The 17,287-nt window shown below is 37.1% G+C and overlaps 1 protein-coding gene across 1 annotated transcript in view; it reads left to right on the forward strand.

The window, feature by feature from the left end:
• The window catches only part of LOC136856423 (dipeptidase 1-like), a 295,422-nt gene that overhangs the window by 237,509 nt on the left and 40,626 nt on the right, over positions 1–17,287 (forward strand). The window contains exon 3 of the mRNA XM_067134286.1: positions 11,861–12,041. Within this exon, the coding sequence (XP_066990387.1) occupies positions 11,861–12,041 (181 nt within the window). The remainder of the gene's footprint in view (positions 1–11,860; positions 12,042–17,287) is intronic.

Consider the following 17,287-nt stretch of genomic DNA (forward strand, 5'->3'; position numbering starts at 1 on the left):
TCATCTTTTGATTTACAATGATGGCGAACCGTTTTTTTTACAAATAACAACATTCACTGCAGTCTGAAACTGAAGCGTTTTCCGGTGATTTATTGTGATTAAGATTTAGCTCTGAGAGAGAGAGAGAGAGAGAGAGAGAGAGAGAGAGAGAGAGAGAGAGAGAGAGAGACAGGAAGTAGAAATTGGCTGTAAATCACGAGGCACCGCCAGAAAAGCCAATCTATAATGGCGGTCGGGGCTCGATTCGTTCCGCGTAAATCAAGAAGAAGAAGAAACGTCGGTTTAGCACCGAAATTATATATACGGTTCAGTCGATGGGCCACGAAACCCGAGATCTAATAGATTACTGGAATCAGTTATTGGAGAATAATTCGCGGGAATAATTCGGGAATCATTCCCGGGAATTCGTTTCAAAATGTCTTGGAATGAAAGGAGAGGCGAATTGATGACTCAGGTATTGAAATGTGGGTTTTTAATGGTCATGCAAATGTTTAGCTTTTATAGATTCCTTGATATAAGGAGTTGTTTGCCCAGGGACAGATTCCCTGTTAAGGAAGTTGTTTATCCAAGGACACAGCTGTATCTGAATGTGTGTGTGAGTGTATCTGAATTAATGTGAAAGAGAATCTATTAACTGACTCACTGTCAATTCCCTTAATAGTCTGAAAATAGGGATTTAAATGGTTTAAATTGTTTCCCTTTGACAAACCAACTACTCTTTGGTGTTCCCTTCCCATTTGTATCCCATTACCCTTTGGTGTCCATATACCCTTTGGTGTTTCCTTACCATTTGTGTCTGAATACCCTTTGGTATTCCCTTACCCTTTATGTCTGAATACGATCTGGTATTCCCTTGACCCTTTATGTCTGAATACGATCTGGTATTCCCTTACCCTTTATGTCTGAATACGATCTGGTATTCCCTTACCCTTTATGTCTGAATACGATCTGGTATTCCCTTACCCTTTGTGTCTGAATACGATCTGGTATTCCCTTACCCTTTGTGTCTGAATACGATCTGGTATTCCCTTACCCTTTATGTCTGAATACGATCTGGTATTCCCTTACCCTTTATGTCTGAATACGATCTGGTATTCCCTTACCCTTTATGTCTGAATACGATCTGGTATTCCCTTACCCTTTGTGTCTGAATACGATCTGGTATTCCTTACCCTTTGTGTCTGAATACGATCTGGTATTCCCTTACCCTTTTTATGTCTGAATATACGATCTGGTAATCCCTTACCCTTTATGTCTGAATACGATCTGGTATTCCCTTAGCCCTTTATGTCTGAATACGATCTGGTATTCCCTTACCCTTTATGTCTGAATACGATCTGGTATTCCCTTACCCTTTGTGTCTGAATACCCTTTGGTGTTCAAACAGAATTCAAGAATCACCATCTTCATTATATTAGCAAAAGTCATCGTACGAATTAATGAAATCCACAATTATCCTTCATCATATCGAAATAACTACTGCATATGTCATTGTAGTGCCTATTGTACGATGCATTGTTTAATCAGTTTCTCTGTGTAGTGCTTCATTATAGACAGCATTGTAGTGCCTATTGTATTTGACGGTCACTGTAGTTGCTATTGCATTATACGTGACGTTTGTATTACCAGTATTCGTTTGGTGAAAGAATGAATTCATGACTCATTGTAGATCCCCATTGTACTTACAATAGCATTACTAACATCCAGAGAGAGAGAGAGAGAGAGAGAGAGAGAGAGAGAGAGAGAGAGAGAGAGAGAGAGAGAGAGAGAGAGAGAATTCTCTTTAAGAAAGTACTTTTAAAGTGTTATTGAAATAAATCAACAGAAATAAAAATTTAAAAATGCATTCGAATTATCCTATTATTTCATGTGTGTGTGTGTGAGAGAGAGAGAGAGAGAGAGAGAGAGAGAGAGAGAGAGAGAGAGAGAGAGAGAGAGAGAGAATTTTCTTTATGAAAGTACTTTTAAAATCTAACTGAAATAAATCAATATAAATAAAATTTTAAAATGCATTCTGAATTATCATATTTCATGAGAGAGAGAGAGAGAGAGAGAGAGAGAGAGAGAGAGAGAGAGAGAGAGAGAGAGAGAGAGAGAGAGAGAGTATTTTCTTTATGAAAGTACTTTTAAACTCTAAATGAAATAAATCATCAATATAAATAAAATTTTAAAAATGCATTCGAATTATCATATTTCATGTGAGAGAGAGAGAGAGAGAGAGAGAGAGAGAGAGAGAGAGAGAGAGAGAGAGAGAGAGAGAGAGAGTATTCTGAGAAAGTTTAAAGTCTTATTGAAAAGAATTATCATATTATTTAAACTAATTGAGAATAGAGAATTTTCTTTATCAATACTTTTAAATCTAAAAATAAATCAAGAGAAATAAAATGTTAAGAATGCATTGAATTATCATATTTCAGAGAGAGAGAGAGAGAGAGAGAGAGAGAGAGAGAGAGAGAGAAAAAATTTTAAGAAAGTACTTTTAAAATCTTATCGAAATAAATCAACAGAAATAAAACTTTAAAAATGAATTCGAAACAATCATTTTTGTTGTGTCTGAGAGAGAGAGAGAGAGAGAGAGAGAGAGAGAGAGAGAGAGAGAGAGAGAGAGAGAGAACACAAACTCCCAAAGCTTCAATAAAAACATAATGTCTTGTTTCAATACAGACTTTTTTGAGTATCGCTTCCTTTTGACAGAGCGGACCGCATGGCTTGGGCAAACTTCCCCCGATACCTTTCCCAAACTTTTTACTTTTCTCTCCCCTCTTATTTTCCTTTCCCAGCGCGACAAACAAACCACAAAGATTGTTTGTTGTTCTCGGCAAACAAGGATGCATTTTTGTTTGCCCTTGATTCGACTCCGCTTCGGGTAGAGAGTCGGCTGCTCGCTCGTCAAGTTATATTTATCAAAGCATTTTCTTCTGTTTGCGTTGGAGTGACGCGGATTATTTTTCCCTTCTTGAGGAGTGCCTCAAGTTGTGAATATTTACAGCAGTTCTTCATTCTTCTGAATTCCGTTTGGAAAACATAACCAAAATATATCTTTCCGCTGGTTTGAAATTACTATTATTATTACAAAACATTAAAAAATATAGAATTGTAAATTAACATGATGTTATGAATTATTATGGAGACAATAAGGGAATCTTTAAATCACTTTCCCTCAGTTCAGAGAAACCTCAAACATTTCCCAGTTATTTCAGCCTTGTCACTGCAGTTAAATTATGTTAAATATCAATTTGCAATCACTTACAATTATTGAAGATTGAAAGCGTATTCATTCCCAAACTACGAAACGATGAAAACGGGATAAAATGAATGACAAAAGGTAACTGTTGCCTAAAAAGCACTTGGACATCAAACAACAGAGCTTACAGGACACTACAGGTTAACTGGACACAGAAGTGTAGAGGATTACCAGAAGCTTTTGGGGGACTGAAGTCAGCTAGGCACCAATTCTACAAGATTACCAAATTGTGACAAGACAGAGATGGCAAGGGGTCTTTCCAAGAGTATCAAACTATCTAATGGAGAAGAGATATGAAGAGAAAAAAAATTATTATTATTATTATTATTATTATTATTATTATTATTATTATTATTATTATTATTATTCTGTAAATGAAAGCTATTCACCTGGAACAAGCACACCAACGGGGCCACTGACTTGAAATTCAAGCTTCCAAAGAATGTTGGTTTCAACCTCCCACCACAGCAGACCCCACACTGCAGCGGTAACTCATCATGACACATAGCCAGTGATTTATCATCGCCCTGGGGGAGACGCGAACCCCGTGTGACATCTCAGTGGCATGCCACAACACTAACCACTACTCCAGTGGACCAGTCAGTGGGTGAGAAAAGCAAAGATCAAGATCTCTAATCAAAGGGCAAGGGTTAAACAGAACATAGAGGGAGACAAGGTTTGGAAGGGACCGTAAAAGATGAAGGCGCTAAAACCTGGAAGGATTTGATCCGCTTTCGATACAGCGTGCAGTTGCAAAAGTGGGTTCTCAGACCAGCTACACACAAGCATGTGGGTAAGAGGGTGCGCCGCGACTGCCTGCCGACCTTGCCAGCTAAATCCAGTGAGGCAGCGGCGTTGCCATATGTAAAGATACATTCCTGATTTGTCAGGAAACGACAATGAATAATGCTTTCATGCATTTTGTATCATGAAATTTTTAATACATCCTAATACGAGGTTAGTTTGCATTTTCAGCACAAATTGGGCAAAAAATGTCTTCCCAACCCATCTTGTCCACCACTGGCTAGGCATAACAGACAAGTCTTTAGTACGTATATTTGACATATGACTCTCAGCTTTATAAGCAACAAGGACCTATAGTACTTTTAATATAATTTGTCTTTGCATTAAGATTAGATTAAGACATAAAACTTTGTCTATTTATCTAGAACAGTAAAAGACAGACAGAAGTCGATATGAGCATCGCAGGTATTTCTTCGAAACGACTGACAAGTTTTGAGTATTAGTTTATGACAAAAAGTTACTAATGAAAATGATTATGATATAAAACAATCGGGTTTTCTGTTCAGTGTATAATGCTGTATGAAACTCTCAGCTGCGACCGGGCAGCGCTCAGTAGCTCCCCAGATGAGGGTAAGTAAAGGTGCGTCGCATGCCTCCGGAAAGCGCTGCCAGACGCACGATCCATGGCTAACTTTGACCTTAAATAAAATAAAAGCCACCGAGGCTAGAGGGCTGCAATTTGGTATGTTTGATGACTGGAGGGTGGATGATCAACATACCAATTTGCAGCCCTCTAGCCTCAGCAGTTTTTAAGATCTGAAGCCGGACAGAAAAAGTGCGGACGGACAGACAAATAGCCATCTCTGTAATAGTTTTCTTTTACAGAAAACTAAAATAAACAAATATATGACAGAGAAAGACTCATTAAAATGCAGTTAACTGGAAACCAGCTGAAAACGGAACAAAGAGCAGAGTGTAATTTATGGCAGTGGAATAAGAGCGTAAAACGAGCATGTGCAACTTTGGGACAGGCGAGCCTAAAGCAAGTTGATTAACGATACGCCAGATTAATCTCATCCAAACAGTAAACGAAGAATGGAATGCACATAACGATGGGAACTGCTGACACATTAAATAGGCGTGACCTGAGATATATCTACCCTATTGACTGGAAGTATTTCAAGATCACCTGGGGATGATTTAGATAATCTCAATTGGAAGGAATTTGGTCTTAATGATTCATTACCAAGACTATTATTCTGGCGGGATAATTTGAAGCGAATAGAAGGATCAAAGCAAGGAATAGATAGTTGATTAAATAAAAGGATTCACAAAAATTTAGGTAAATATAGACACCTTTACAGTTTTTGTAGTAAGAATGAATGGTTTTCCTGAACGAGGAATCTGTACAGGTTCAAACACTTTGGAAATATAATATAATACTGATATTAGTGTATACATTTGATAATGGGGTCATTCATGATTTTTTCATATGATTTTTCATCCAATATATATATATATATTACATATCAATATATATATATATATATATATATATATATATATATATATATATATATATATAATATATATATTATTATATATAATCAATTATGTATATTTTAAATACCATTCATAATAATTTTAATAATAATATTAATAATAATAATAATATAATAATAATAATAATAATAATATCTTTGAATAAATTTAATCCGAAGTAAATACACAGTTACCATTATACAGAATTCTCCTATTTATCAAGCAATTTTTAATCATATTTCTTATGAAATTAATCTTCCGAGGAGAGAGAGAGAGAGAGAGAGAGAGAGAGAGAGAGAGAGAGAGAGAGAGAGAGAGAGAGAGAGAGAGACTTAATTAAACTTGAGCCTCAAAAGTGGAGGGAAGTTCCCCCCCACCTTTGTCCTCTGTCGATTGAGAACAATAATATAAATTCTTCTTCTTCTTCTTCTTCTTCTTCTTCTTCTTCTTCTTCTTCTTCTTCTTCTTCTTCTTCCGTGAGGAAATTCACTCCCTCCGGCGTGAAGTCTCTATCGCCCGATAGAAGAAGTTTCCTCACTTTCTGTTTATCTGATGTTCAGGGGGATTGAGAATCTCTTCTCCATCTTCTTCTTTTCTTCTTCTTCTTCTTCTTCTTCTTCATATCTTCAGCTGGACGCTGCGTTAATGAGATAAGAGCCAATTGGAATAATTATTGTTTTTTCTTAGAGGTCAGGCATAAATATTGGCTTTGAATCGCAACAATGGGCAGAATAAATTTCTCTCTCTCTCTCTCTCTCTCTCTCTCTCTCTCTCTCTCTCTCTTTCTCTCTCTCTCTGTTGATCTAAAACAGTGATGTTTGTGCCTGGCAGCTAGTCAACTGTAGAGGAACGCAACCTTGACAGAGAAATGCCTTCTGAAACCACACATACAGAGAAATAAAGTATGCACATACATACATACATACATACATACACAGACATACATTGGGTTTGTGTGTGTCTCTGGGTGCATAGAACCCAGCTATTTAACGCTGGAAATGTCAGGCCAGCCTCAATGTGCTGACAGCGGCGCCCCTGGTGGCTGAATACGGAATGACTGCGGGCGCTCTTCTTCGGATCCAAAATGGGAAACCAGGTCCCGAGACTTGAAATCCGGAATCAAAGGTTTTTATCGAGTGTTATTGTTTTAAGAAATCCGATGACCGGAAGGTTTCTCGGGCGGTAAGCAACACAGCGAGAGAGAGAGAGAGAGAGAGAGAGAGAGAGAGAGAGAGAGAGAGAGAGAGAGAGAGAGAGAGGCTGAGAATATTCAATGCTAACCAAATGAAGGCAAATTTCATTATGGAAATTCTTCATCCATTAAATTACCGCAGGCAACGACGTTATCTATTCGCGGGAACACAATTACGCAAGTCGCGACATTGATTGCAGACAGGGCTCTCTCTCTCACTCTCTCTCTCTCTCTCTCTTTTTTTTGCTTTCAAAGGCTTCCGCCGTAATTAAGTGGTTTCGCGCCTCTCGTAAGTGACGGTGGGAGTTCCCCCGGGGCTTAGCAAATCACAGGACATCAGTTACGGTAATTACTGGCGCGTGTGATTAGAAAGAAACATTTTTACAGGAATTACTGACTTTTTTTTACGTGTGAATTTCAGTGCTTGCTTACTGATATCTAGAGATGGGGGAGTGGGTCTTTATATCTGTGGTCACTTCAAAACCGACCTGCTAGGTCAAGGTCAAGTTTAAGGTCAAAGAGAAAGTGCTTTCAGGTCCAAGGTCAACCAGGATTTTGCCACCTTAGGGTTCATTGTATTTCACAAACACAATTTAACTGATTCAAAGTCATATTTTTTCAGCAACAATAAATTTGACCATCTGTACACATAAGACATAAGGCTACCCACATTATGAATAGCCACTTGGAACACAGAAGAAAGAAGGAAAATTCTAGATTTTAGAATTTAATGAAGGCCAAATCCTGCCTAAATTATGAATAACCACTGGAAACACAAAAGAAAGAAGGAAAATTCTAGATTCTAGAATTTAACGAAGACCAAATAGGGCTGCCCAGATTAAGAATAGCCACTGGAAACACAGAAGAAAGAAGGAAAATTCCAGATTTCAAAATTTACCTAAATATCAACGGGGAATTATTTATATCCCCTTTTTCACTACGGTAATGATTTTTTGTCGGAACTCATGCATAATAATGAATAATTATCCACTCGAAATGTATTAAAACTCCCCACCTCATTTATTCAGTAATAAAATAGACGTTTCCCATTTCAGTTCAACTGATACATAACAAATCTATTCACGCCTATCCATTAAAATGTCGAAGACGCAAAATACATTTTATTTCACACGAACGGAAAAAGCCTTTGACTTTTCCCGTCTCATTAGATCCATCATGGCGTCCCGAAACAGCTCCGTTCATTTTTGCCAGAGAAAACCAGTGAATTTAAGTTCCGAGACCATTTGTCTTAACGGCCGAAGGAAGAGGAGGAATTTCAGAGAGATTTTTCTTGATTTTTATGGATAATCAGATTTGCAGGGGCCTCGGTACGTCTGTGAAAGACGCATACCAGAAGTAATGGAAGATATGAAATGGCAATTTGAAATAAGTGAAATTGTAATGGATAAATGGCGTGATTTATCAAATATATTTTTTGCGTTGTTTTATTTTTATTGGTTTTAATGCTGGTTTCGTTTTGCCAAGCAATAATGCAAAGTATTTCCAGTATTGCAATGCAATTTTTATGTGTTTGTTTTCCGGGTCAGATTAAAATTCTCTCACCTGAATTTTTCAGTAGCCAACACAAACACTAAACACACTCATATATATATATATATATATATATATATATATATATATATATATATATATATATATATATATATATATATATATATATATACTTATGATCTCATTACCTCGAGATCAACAGGTTCTTAACAAAACAAGCAATTGGGCTGTAATGACTGACGAGAGGTGACAATACCAAAAAGTGAACTTAAACTAATTTATTTACAGTAGGTTATATACATATTTACAGTTGAGTCAGGTTCAATTTAGAATAAATTAAATGAACGTTACTAACAAATGAATTAATCACTTAACATCAGCAACAACAATCAAAAAACCAAAAAATAAAATAAGGGTCAAAAACTGACCAAAAACATTACGAATAAACAACTGACTGTCTGGTACGAATACCTGCTGCTGTTGCTGCTGTTGCAGCTGACTCGCTGCTGCCTTGGGCCTGACTCGTTGCTGCTACGCACCTGACTGACTCTGTCGAGCACCCCATGACAGGCGTCAACTCGATAAACAAAGGAAAAAAAACAAAAAATAATGAGGCAACGACCCACCAAGGAACCAATTGGCAAACGATTGTTCCTATATAAATTTCTGACTCACATCAGGATCGAACCCAGGTCTTTCAATTGAAAGATAAGATTTGTGTGGCTCGGTTGGCAGCGGCTTTGTCTTTCAGTTGAAAGACATGGGTTCGATCCTGATGTGAGTCAGAAATTTATTTCTGTTCCACGCGTGATTGTGTGATTATTATTTATATATATATATATATATATATATATATATATATATATATATATATATATATATATGTGTGTGTTTTATGTGATTTATATACAATGTGTGAAGTACAAATGTGCTTAATATGTGCTACCTGTGTATATCTCCGTTGTGAATTGTCGCCGTTGGAATTTATATAAGTGATAAATGAATTGGAGAATTTTAACGAACCCGCGACAAAAACCTATTCACGAATATTGACGTAAACCATTGAGCCAAAAGACTTTGCATTCTTTTGCCGAGAAACTAAACCCGTCAGCACTAAAATGAAGCCTCGACAATGACCCACCTCACAAATGACAGTTCATTAATACGTTTAAAACATTCTTTTGTTATGAAATTTTTATCACACCTTTGATTTATATTTCAATCACTTTCAATTCTTCTTAAAATTCCTCCTCACCCTTCGACTGTTAAGAATGGAATGCATATATGATAATTTGATTCCAATTCATTTATCACTGGGAAATTCTTCGGTCATTCAACGCTCCAACGGAGAATATTGAGAGTAAAAAGGTCTGAAAGGACATTTGTAGCTTCAGGATTGGAAAACCTATATTGCACTGTGTGTGTGTGTGTTGTGTGTGTGTGTGTGTGTGTGTAAGATGGAAGAATGTGTGCCTGTTGGAACATAAAACAAAGGCACGGGAATTTAAACCTGAACCGGAACAAAAACACTTATACACAATATTGCAATAATGAAAATACTTTGCATTCTTGCTTGGCAAAACTAAACCAACATTAAAATGAAAAAGTACGACAACACAAAAAATAAAAATAATAAATAAAACATTCTTTTTATTCATGACATTTTCGCTTGATTGAACTTATTTTCAACAATTCCAGTTTAAAATCTCCTCTCCCCTTCGACTGTTCCAGAATGGAAAAAAGTGGAATTTAGCACAAAGGCCAAGCACTGGGACCACGATTTTATTTTCTGGAAAGGAAACTGAGAGTAAGAGGTTTGTCTGTGTCAGGAGGAAAATTCTGTACTTGCACTCAGATCTTAAAGTAATTGAAAGAGGCTATGAACGGAGGCGGTAAAAAATTGGTATGTTTGATGATTGGAGGGTGGATGCTGCAAAGAACCTCAATTTGCAGCCCAGTAGCCCTCACGGAGAAATTATTTAAGATTAAGAAGCGGAATAAGAACAATTTCCAGTTTGATATTTCAGTTGAATTCCAGTGCGGACAAAAACAGCATGACAGAAAAAGTTTTCTGTAAAAAAAGTGCGGACAGAAAAACTGTCGGACAGAAAAAGTGCGTCCTCAGAAAAAGTGCGGACAGAAAATGTTTGATGACTGGAGGGTGGATGAAAAACTGCGGACAGAAAAAGTGCGGACAGAAAAAGTGTGGACAGAAAAATTGCGGACAGTAAAACTGCGGACAAAAAAAGTGCGGACAGAAAAAATGCCGGACAAAAAGTTTTCTTTCAGAAAAAGCGCAAAACAGACAAATCCCACGATCAACAATCGTACCCTTCAGAAAACCGCTCTAACAAAATCAAAAGCGATTATCAATCCCACGGTCAACAATCCACTTTCTTGCCAAGAAAATCCCCCGGGGGCACCCAACTTTGTTGCAACGAATCCCACGGAGGGGATTAGAAAAGGGAAAAGTTGTTCCACCTCCCGTCATTAATCGAGGGTATACTCTCTCTCTCTCTCTCTCATGTCCTCGGGGAGACTGAGTCACTGAACGTCCAAATTGAAACTTTTATACTGTGATTAAGCTGTGTTACCTCTGGGAGAGGTTGGGGGCGGGTGGGGTTTTGTGGGCTACCTGGCTTCTAATCAGGGATGGTTTTTGACTCAGGTAATCTTTAGTGGTTTTTTGAGTTTTCCTACTGATATATATATATATATATATATATATATATATATATATATATATATATATATATATATATATGTGTGTGTGTGTGTGTGTGTGTGTGTGTGTGTGTGTGTGTGTGTGTGCATATTAATTTGCCTCCTGATTTGGACTTAAACAAAGAAATACATAATTTACGAAAGGTTTTCTAATAATGCATAACTTTACAAACCCAGTACCATAAAAATGAGGAATATGGAAATATAATCACAAAAATATATTAAAGTGATAATAACAATTATATTTACATGAATTTTTCTTTCTTTTTATATTCACGCTTATTATAAATATATTCTAGTATATAGCAGGATTGTTCACTCTCTCTCTCTCTCTCTCTCTCTCTCTCTCTCTCTCTCTCTCTCTCTCTCTCTCTCTCTCTCTCTCTCTCTCTCCACAAAAAGAGTTCAAATTCCATTTATAAATTACAAAATAATGATTGTTTTCAGTAGTTACCCACTTCTATATTGACCGTATTAATAATAAAAAAAATTATGCAAGCAAAAATCTTCCTTTCTTGTAAACCACTGGACCAATCGTACCCAAATTAAGCCTTATTGACCCTACCACTAACCAAAAAAAAAAATATATACTTCTACTATCCTCCTCAAGAATAATTGGACTAAACATACCCAAATTGACCTCTCTTGACCCTACCACTCCTCATAAAAAATAATTGTACTATAAGAATAACTGGACTACTCATACCCAAATTAAGCCTTATTAACCTTACCACTACCCACAGTGCTCTCCTTAACAATAACTGGACTAATCATACCCAAATTAACCCCTCCTGACCTTACCCATCCCCATAAAAAAATAATTACAACAATCCTAAAGAAATTCCCATTCTCAAGAATGACTGGACCAAGCGTAACCAAATTTCTCTCTTCTTCTTCCTCAGCTGTCGGTGGAGAACTCGGCACGAGACACTGGTGGCTCGTGGGACTCGTCTTTCTGGTGGCCGTTACTGCAGGGGTCGGGGTAGGGGTGCCCCTGGCCCTGAGGGGAGACCCTAAACAGTCCTTAGACAAGAGATTGGAGATCGCGAGGAAAATCTTGTCCGAGTACCCCCTCATAGACGGGTGAGTAGGACCCCGGTTCCCGTTTTCTTTAAGGATTCCGTTTTCTATACATTTGAGAAGTTATGTCTTTAATTATTTAATTTGCTGTTGTTTTTGGCTCGCTTTTGGTTTAACTGGGTTCGAATCCCATGCGGGGGAGAGGATTTCTTTTGTTTATTTCTTTTTTCGGATTTCAAGGCTTTCAGAGGAAATTATATTGGGAAATATTGGTGAATACAGAATTTATTAGATATTGGTGTTCATTAATTTGCATAAAATTGATGATTGTGACCAATATATATATATATATATATATATATATATATATATATATATATATATATATATATACATATATATAAACTGAGAGGTTGTAAAATTCTAATGTTTCCATTCAAAGTTCTTATTACAAATAATACAATTCAATTTAGTGCCTCTGAATTTAACATAAATAAGAAATAAGCTTCGTATTTTCTTTAATTCATAATCAATTTTATTTTTTGTTTCACAGTATTTCTGATATTCGGTTGAAACTGCCTCCTGTACCCTTTGAAAGAGCGAGGTATATGGCATAAATGACATATTTCCCAAAAGAGAAATAACTGTGGTTACAATCCGAGAATCCACTGCGATGTTATAACAGTTCTAGGAAAGACAAGTTCCAGCGAAAATGCAATGCATTGCTACCCTAATACTATTCGTGTTGCATTTTAATACATTTTTATCTATTTATTAATTTGTTAGTTTATTCTTTTTTTCTTTTTTAATAAGTGGGATTTATTCTTTTTATTTCCCTTTACTTCCTCTTACTTCTTCTTCCTGATGAACTCCTTAATATTCTTTGGAAGCTTCAATCTCAAGTCAGTGGCCCCTTTGGTGGGCTTGTTCCATATGAATAGGTTTCATCTACTGAATAATAATAATAATAATAAAATACTAATAATAATAATAATAATAATAATAATAATAATAATAATAATAATAACAGATTCGTTTAAAGGGAATTTCAAACTACAGTCTCCACCCACAGGAATCTTCGGGAACTACACAAACTACATAAATAGAAATTAGCTCAGAATCCAACCTCCATCACAGAACCTTTGACAAAGCCAGCTCATTTCACACCCACTACAGAGAGCCGAGCGATTTCCCCTCCCAGAAATAATCGGAAATGAATCTCTCAGAGTTTTTGAATCAGTCTCTCGGTGGAGGTGGCTGTGGAAAGCGTCATTAGTGTCATGGCGCCTCATTACGACGGCGAATGTTATTATGCTTTGTGGTCATTACTTCCTGCCCGCGTGTCCTCAGAAGAAGAAGAAGAAGAAGAAGAAGCAGAAGAAGAAGAAGAAGAAGAAGAAGAAGAAGAAGAAGAAGAAGGCACTCTGAAACGACGGATTAAAAGGCAATTATGATTTTAATTAGCATTCGTTGCATCCGGAAATGGCTTCTACAGACTCCATAAGGATTAAGGGGGGAGAAGGGGTAAGAGGATAAGCGGGTGGAGGGGTTTAAGAGTGGATGAGACTGAGTGCCAGGCTGGTGTGTAGGCCTTAGGCCTATATAGGACCTGTAGCCAATGGTGGATTAGACATATAGGTAAAACCAGTTGATGTTATTGAGATTCTGAAGCCTATTTTCTTTTCACCTCAATTTTAGTCATTCTATTTCATATCCCCCTCTCCCTCATTCCTTCTCCCTCCCTCTCTCCCTCCCCCACCCCACCAATCCACTTACAGAATGAGAAAAATGAGATAAACACGAAAATGTTGAGTCTCAGGCCTCACACTCCCCAGTGGCCCATTAATGAGTGAAGACCCTTAATTCACCCATTAGCGACGATGCTGAGTACGGTAATAACAGCGTCCACTAATGGTCCCATGATACTCCCATTAAATAGGCCGATGATTATGGTGATGGTACCATATTTCATCAGTTTTATGAAGTGGCCTCAGTGGACCAATCAACTGGGTTGAAGTGCACAAGACTGGGTATTTATTGTTTATTGCATATAGGCTTAGAATTGAATGCAGGATTCTAGCTGAGAATTAACTTCCAAAGTAGAGTAGACTGCAATTTTCAACAAAACAATTATATTAATATAATAATACATTAATTTAAAAGAAAAAATTGCAATCTACTCTAATTTAGAAATGAATTGTCAATGGGAATCCTTCATTCAGTTCTAAGCCTGGAATACAATAAACAAAACACACTCATTCTTGCACACTTCACAAACATCCTTCAACCCAGTTGACTGGTCCACTGAGGCCACTTCACAAAACTGATGAAATATGGTACCATCACCATAATCATCGGCCTATTTAATGGCAGTATCATGGGACCATTACTGGACTCTGTTATTACCGTACTCAGCATCGTAGCTAATGAGTGAATTAAGGGTCTTTACTCATTAATGGGCCACTGGGGAGTCTGAGGCCTGAGACTCAACATTTTCGTGTTTATCTCATTTTATTCATTCTGTAAGGGGATTGGTGGGGTGGGGGAGGGAGAGAGGGAGGGAGAAGGAATGAGGGAGAGGGGGATATGAAATAGAATTAATAAAATTGAGGTGAACAGAAAATAGGCTTCAGAATCCCTCAATAACATCAACTGGTTTTACCTATATGCCTAATCCACCATTGACTACAGGCCCTATATAGGCCTAAGGCCTACACACCAGCCTGGCACTCAGTCTCATCCACTCTTAGAACCCCTCCCCACCCCTCATCCTCTCACCCCCTCCCCCCTTAATTCACATGGAGTCTGTGGACGCCATTTCTGGATGCAACGGACGCTAATTAAAATCATAATTGCCTTTTAATCCGTCGTTTCAGAGTGCCTTCTTCTTCTTCTTCTTCTTCTTCTTCTTCTTCTTCTTCTTCTGAGGACACGCGGGCAGGAAGCAATGACCACAAAGCATAATAACATTCCCCTTCGTAATGAGGCGCCATGACACTAATGACGCTCTCCACAGCCGCCTCCACCGAGAGATTGATTCAAAAACTCTGAGAGATTCATTTCCGATTATTTCTGGGAGGGGAAATCGCTCGGCTTTCTGTAGTGGGTGTGAAGTGAGTTGGCTTTGTCAAAGGTTCTGTGATGGAGGTTTCATTCTGAGCTAATTTCTATTTATGTAGTTTATGTAGTTCCCGAAGATTCCTGTGGGTGGAGACTGTAGTTTGAACTTCCTTTAAACGAATCTGTCATTATTATTATTATTATTATTATTATTATTATTATTATTATTATTATTATTATTATTATTATTCAGAAGACGAAACCTGTTCATATTGAACAAGCCCACCAAAGGGGCCACTGACTTGAAATTGAAGCTTCCAAAGAATATTAAGGTGTTCATCACGAAGAACTAAGAGGAGGTAAAGTTAAATACAGAAAGAAGAGACCCCACTTATCAAAAAAGAAAAAAAAATAAATTAATAAAGTGACAAATAGATAAAAATGTATCAAAATGCAAGACGAATAGTATCAGGGCAGTAATGCGTTGCATTTCGCTAGAACTTGTGTCCTAGAACATTGTAATATCGCAATGGATTCTCGGATTGTAATTGCAGTTATTTCGCTTTTGGGAAATATAACATGCACACCATGTTCCTCGTTGGTTGGGTACAGAAGACAATTTCAACTGAATATCAAAGATTCTCCGCAACGAAAAACATTAAAAAATGTTTTATTATACATTCAAGAAGTTACCAAGCGTATTTCTTAGCTATGATGAATTCAGAGGGGCTAAACTGAATTAGAATTTTTGTAGGTAAACAGCAGAACCTTTACAGCTATCTAATTAATATCTAACTAATTGCTGAATTAATATGCAACGGAGAGATAAAAATACAGCAAAAATCCCGCCAGTAAAATAGACACATTACAAAAATCACGATTTATGCAAATTCCGCGCCACCACCACCGCGCGAACGGGCGCTGAATGAAAATCATTCGCAAAAAGCTTTCCAATGTCCCCACCCCACTAAACCAACCCACACCCATCCCATTAACCCACCCACACCGGCAAGGGCGTCCGGCGAAACCCCGTAAGAAATTCAAGCGCGATGAATCCATCTGGCTCTCTCTGCAAGCAATGATGGCGTCTCTGTGTTTGCCAAGTTCACCCCGAAATCGAAATCTAGTTAGGATTTCATCTCTCTGATCTGCATTGGGGGAGGCAGAGAGTGAGTGTGCCCACTTCACCTTCGAGTCGATGACTAAAGTGCAAACAAACTTTTGGGCTGAAAGGATGCCTCATTTTGGCCGCCCCCCCCGGGCCCACCACCAAAGCCACCTTCCCCAATGCCCCTGGAGGCGATGCTTGACAAAACATACAAAGAAAGGCATAAAGAGAAAGTGACAAAGTAAACAGAGAGAGAGAGAGAGAGAGAGAGAGAGAGAGAGAGAGAGAGAGAGAGAGTTGCCCAAGTGGTGGCTTTGTCAATGTATGTATACATGAACGTTTATGTATATTAATGAATACAGAGCACCAATAAATGAATTTGCAGTGCATAAATGTATTCATACATAATTCATTGTCAGTTTAATTGCAAGCTATTAACTGTTAAAGAAAGAAAAGTGAATAAGATAAGTAACGGTGCTGTTAATTCTTAGCACGTAAGAACACTGACCTTATTTGCATAAGTGATTACGTTTCTATTACAGTAATTAAGGTTTAATATTCTATAATTATTGATAATTAATCATCATATCAGGATTACACACACACAGTCTTAGATTTTGTCGATTATAATAATAATAATAATAATAATAATAATAATAATAATAATAATAATAATAATAATAGTTCGTTACTATTATTATCATTATTATTACAATGAGGTTATAATTATAACCACAACATCATAATAAGTGTGGAGTTATAATAACAGTTAAGATTAAATGGGGAATAATAATAATAATAATAATAATAATAATAATAATAATGAGCTATTATTATTATTATTATTATTATTATTAATGAAATCTTCATAAACAATCATATACCTCCCTTTCAATAAACAAACAATGAAGGCACTCGGATGATTCCTTCACAAACAATTAAAACAAACAAAAAACCAAATATATACAATAAAACAAGTAAAAAATCTGCCGAGGTTTCTTCGGCGCAATCGAGTTTCCTGTACATCGTATAATCAAGGCCACCCAAAACAGATCTATCTTCCGGTTTCTCGGTATAATGCTGCTTGAGTCACGGCCCATGAAACTTTAACCATGGCTCGGTGGTGGCCTGGTCTATATCG

The sequence above is a fragment of the Macrobrachium rosenbergii genome, chromosome 35, assembly GCF_040412425.1.
Source record: "Macrobrachium rosenbergii isolate ZJJX-2024 chromosome 35, ASM4041242v1, whole genome shotgun sequence".
NCBI classification, from domain to species: Eukaryota; Metazoa; Arthropoda; class Malacostraca; order Decapoda; family Palaemonidae; genus Macrobrachium; species Macrobrachium rosenbergii.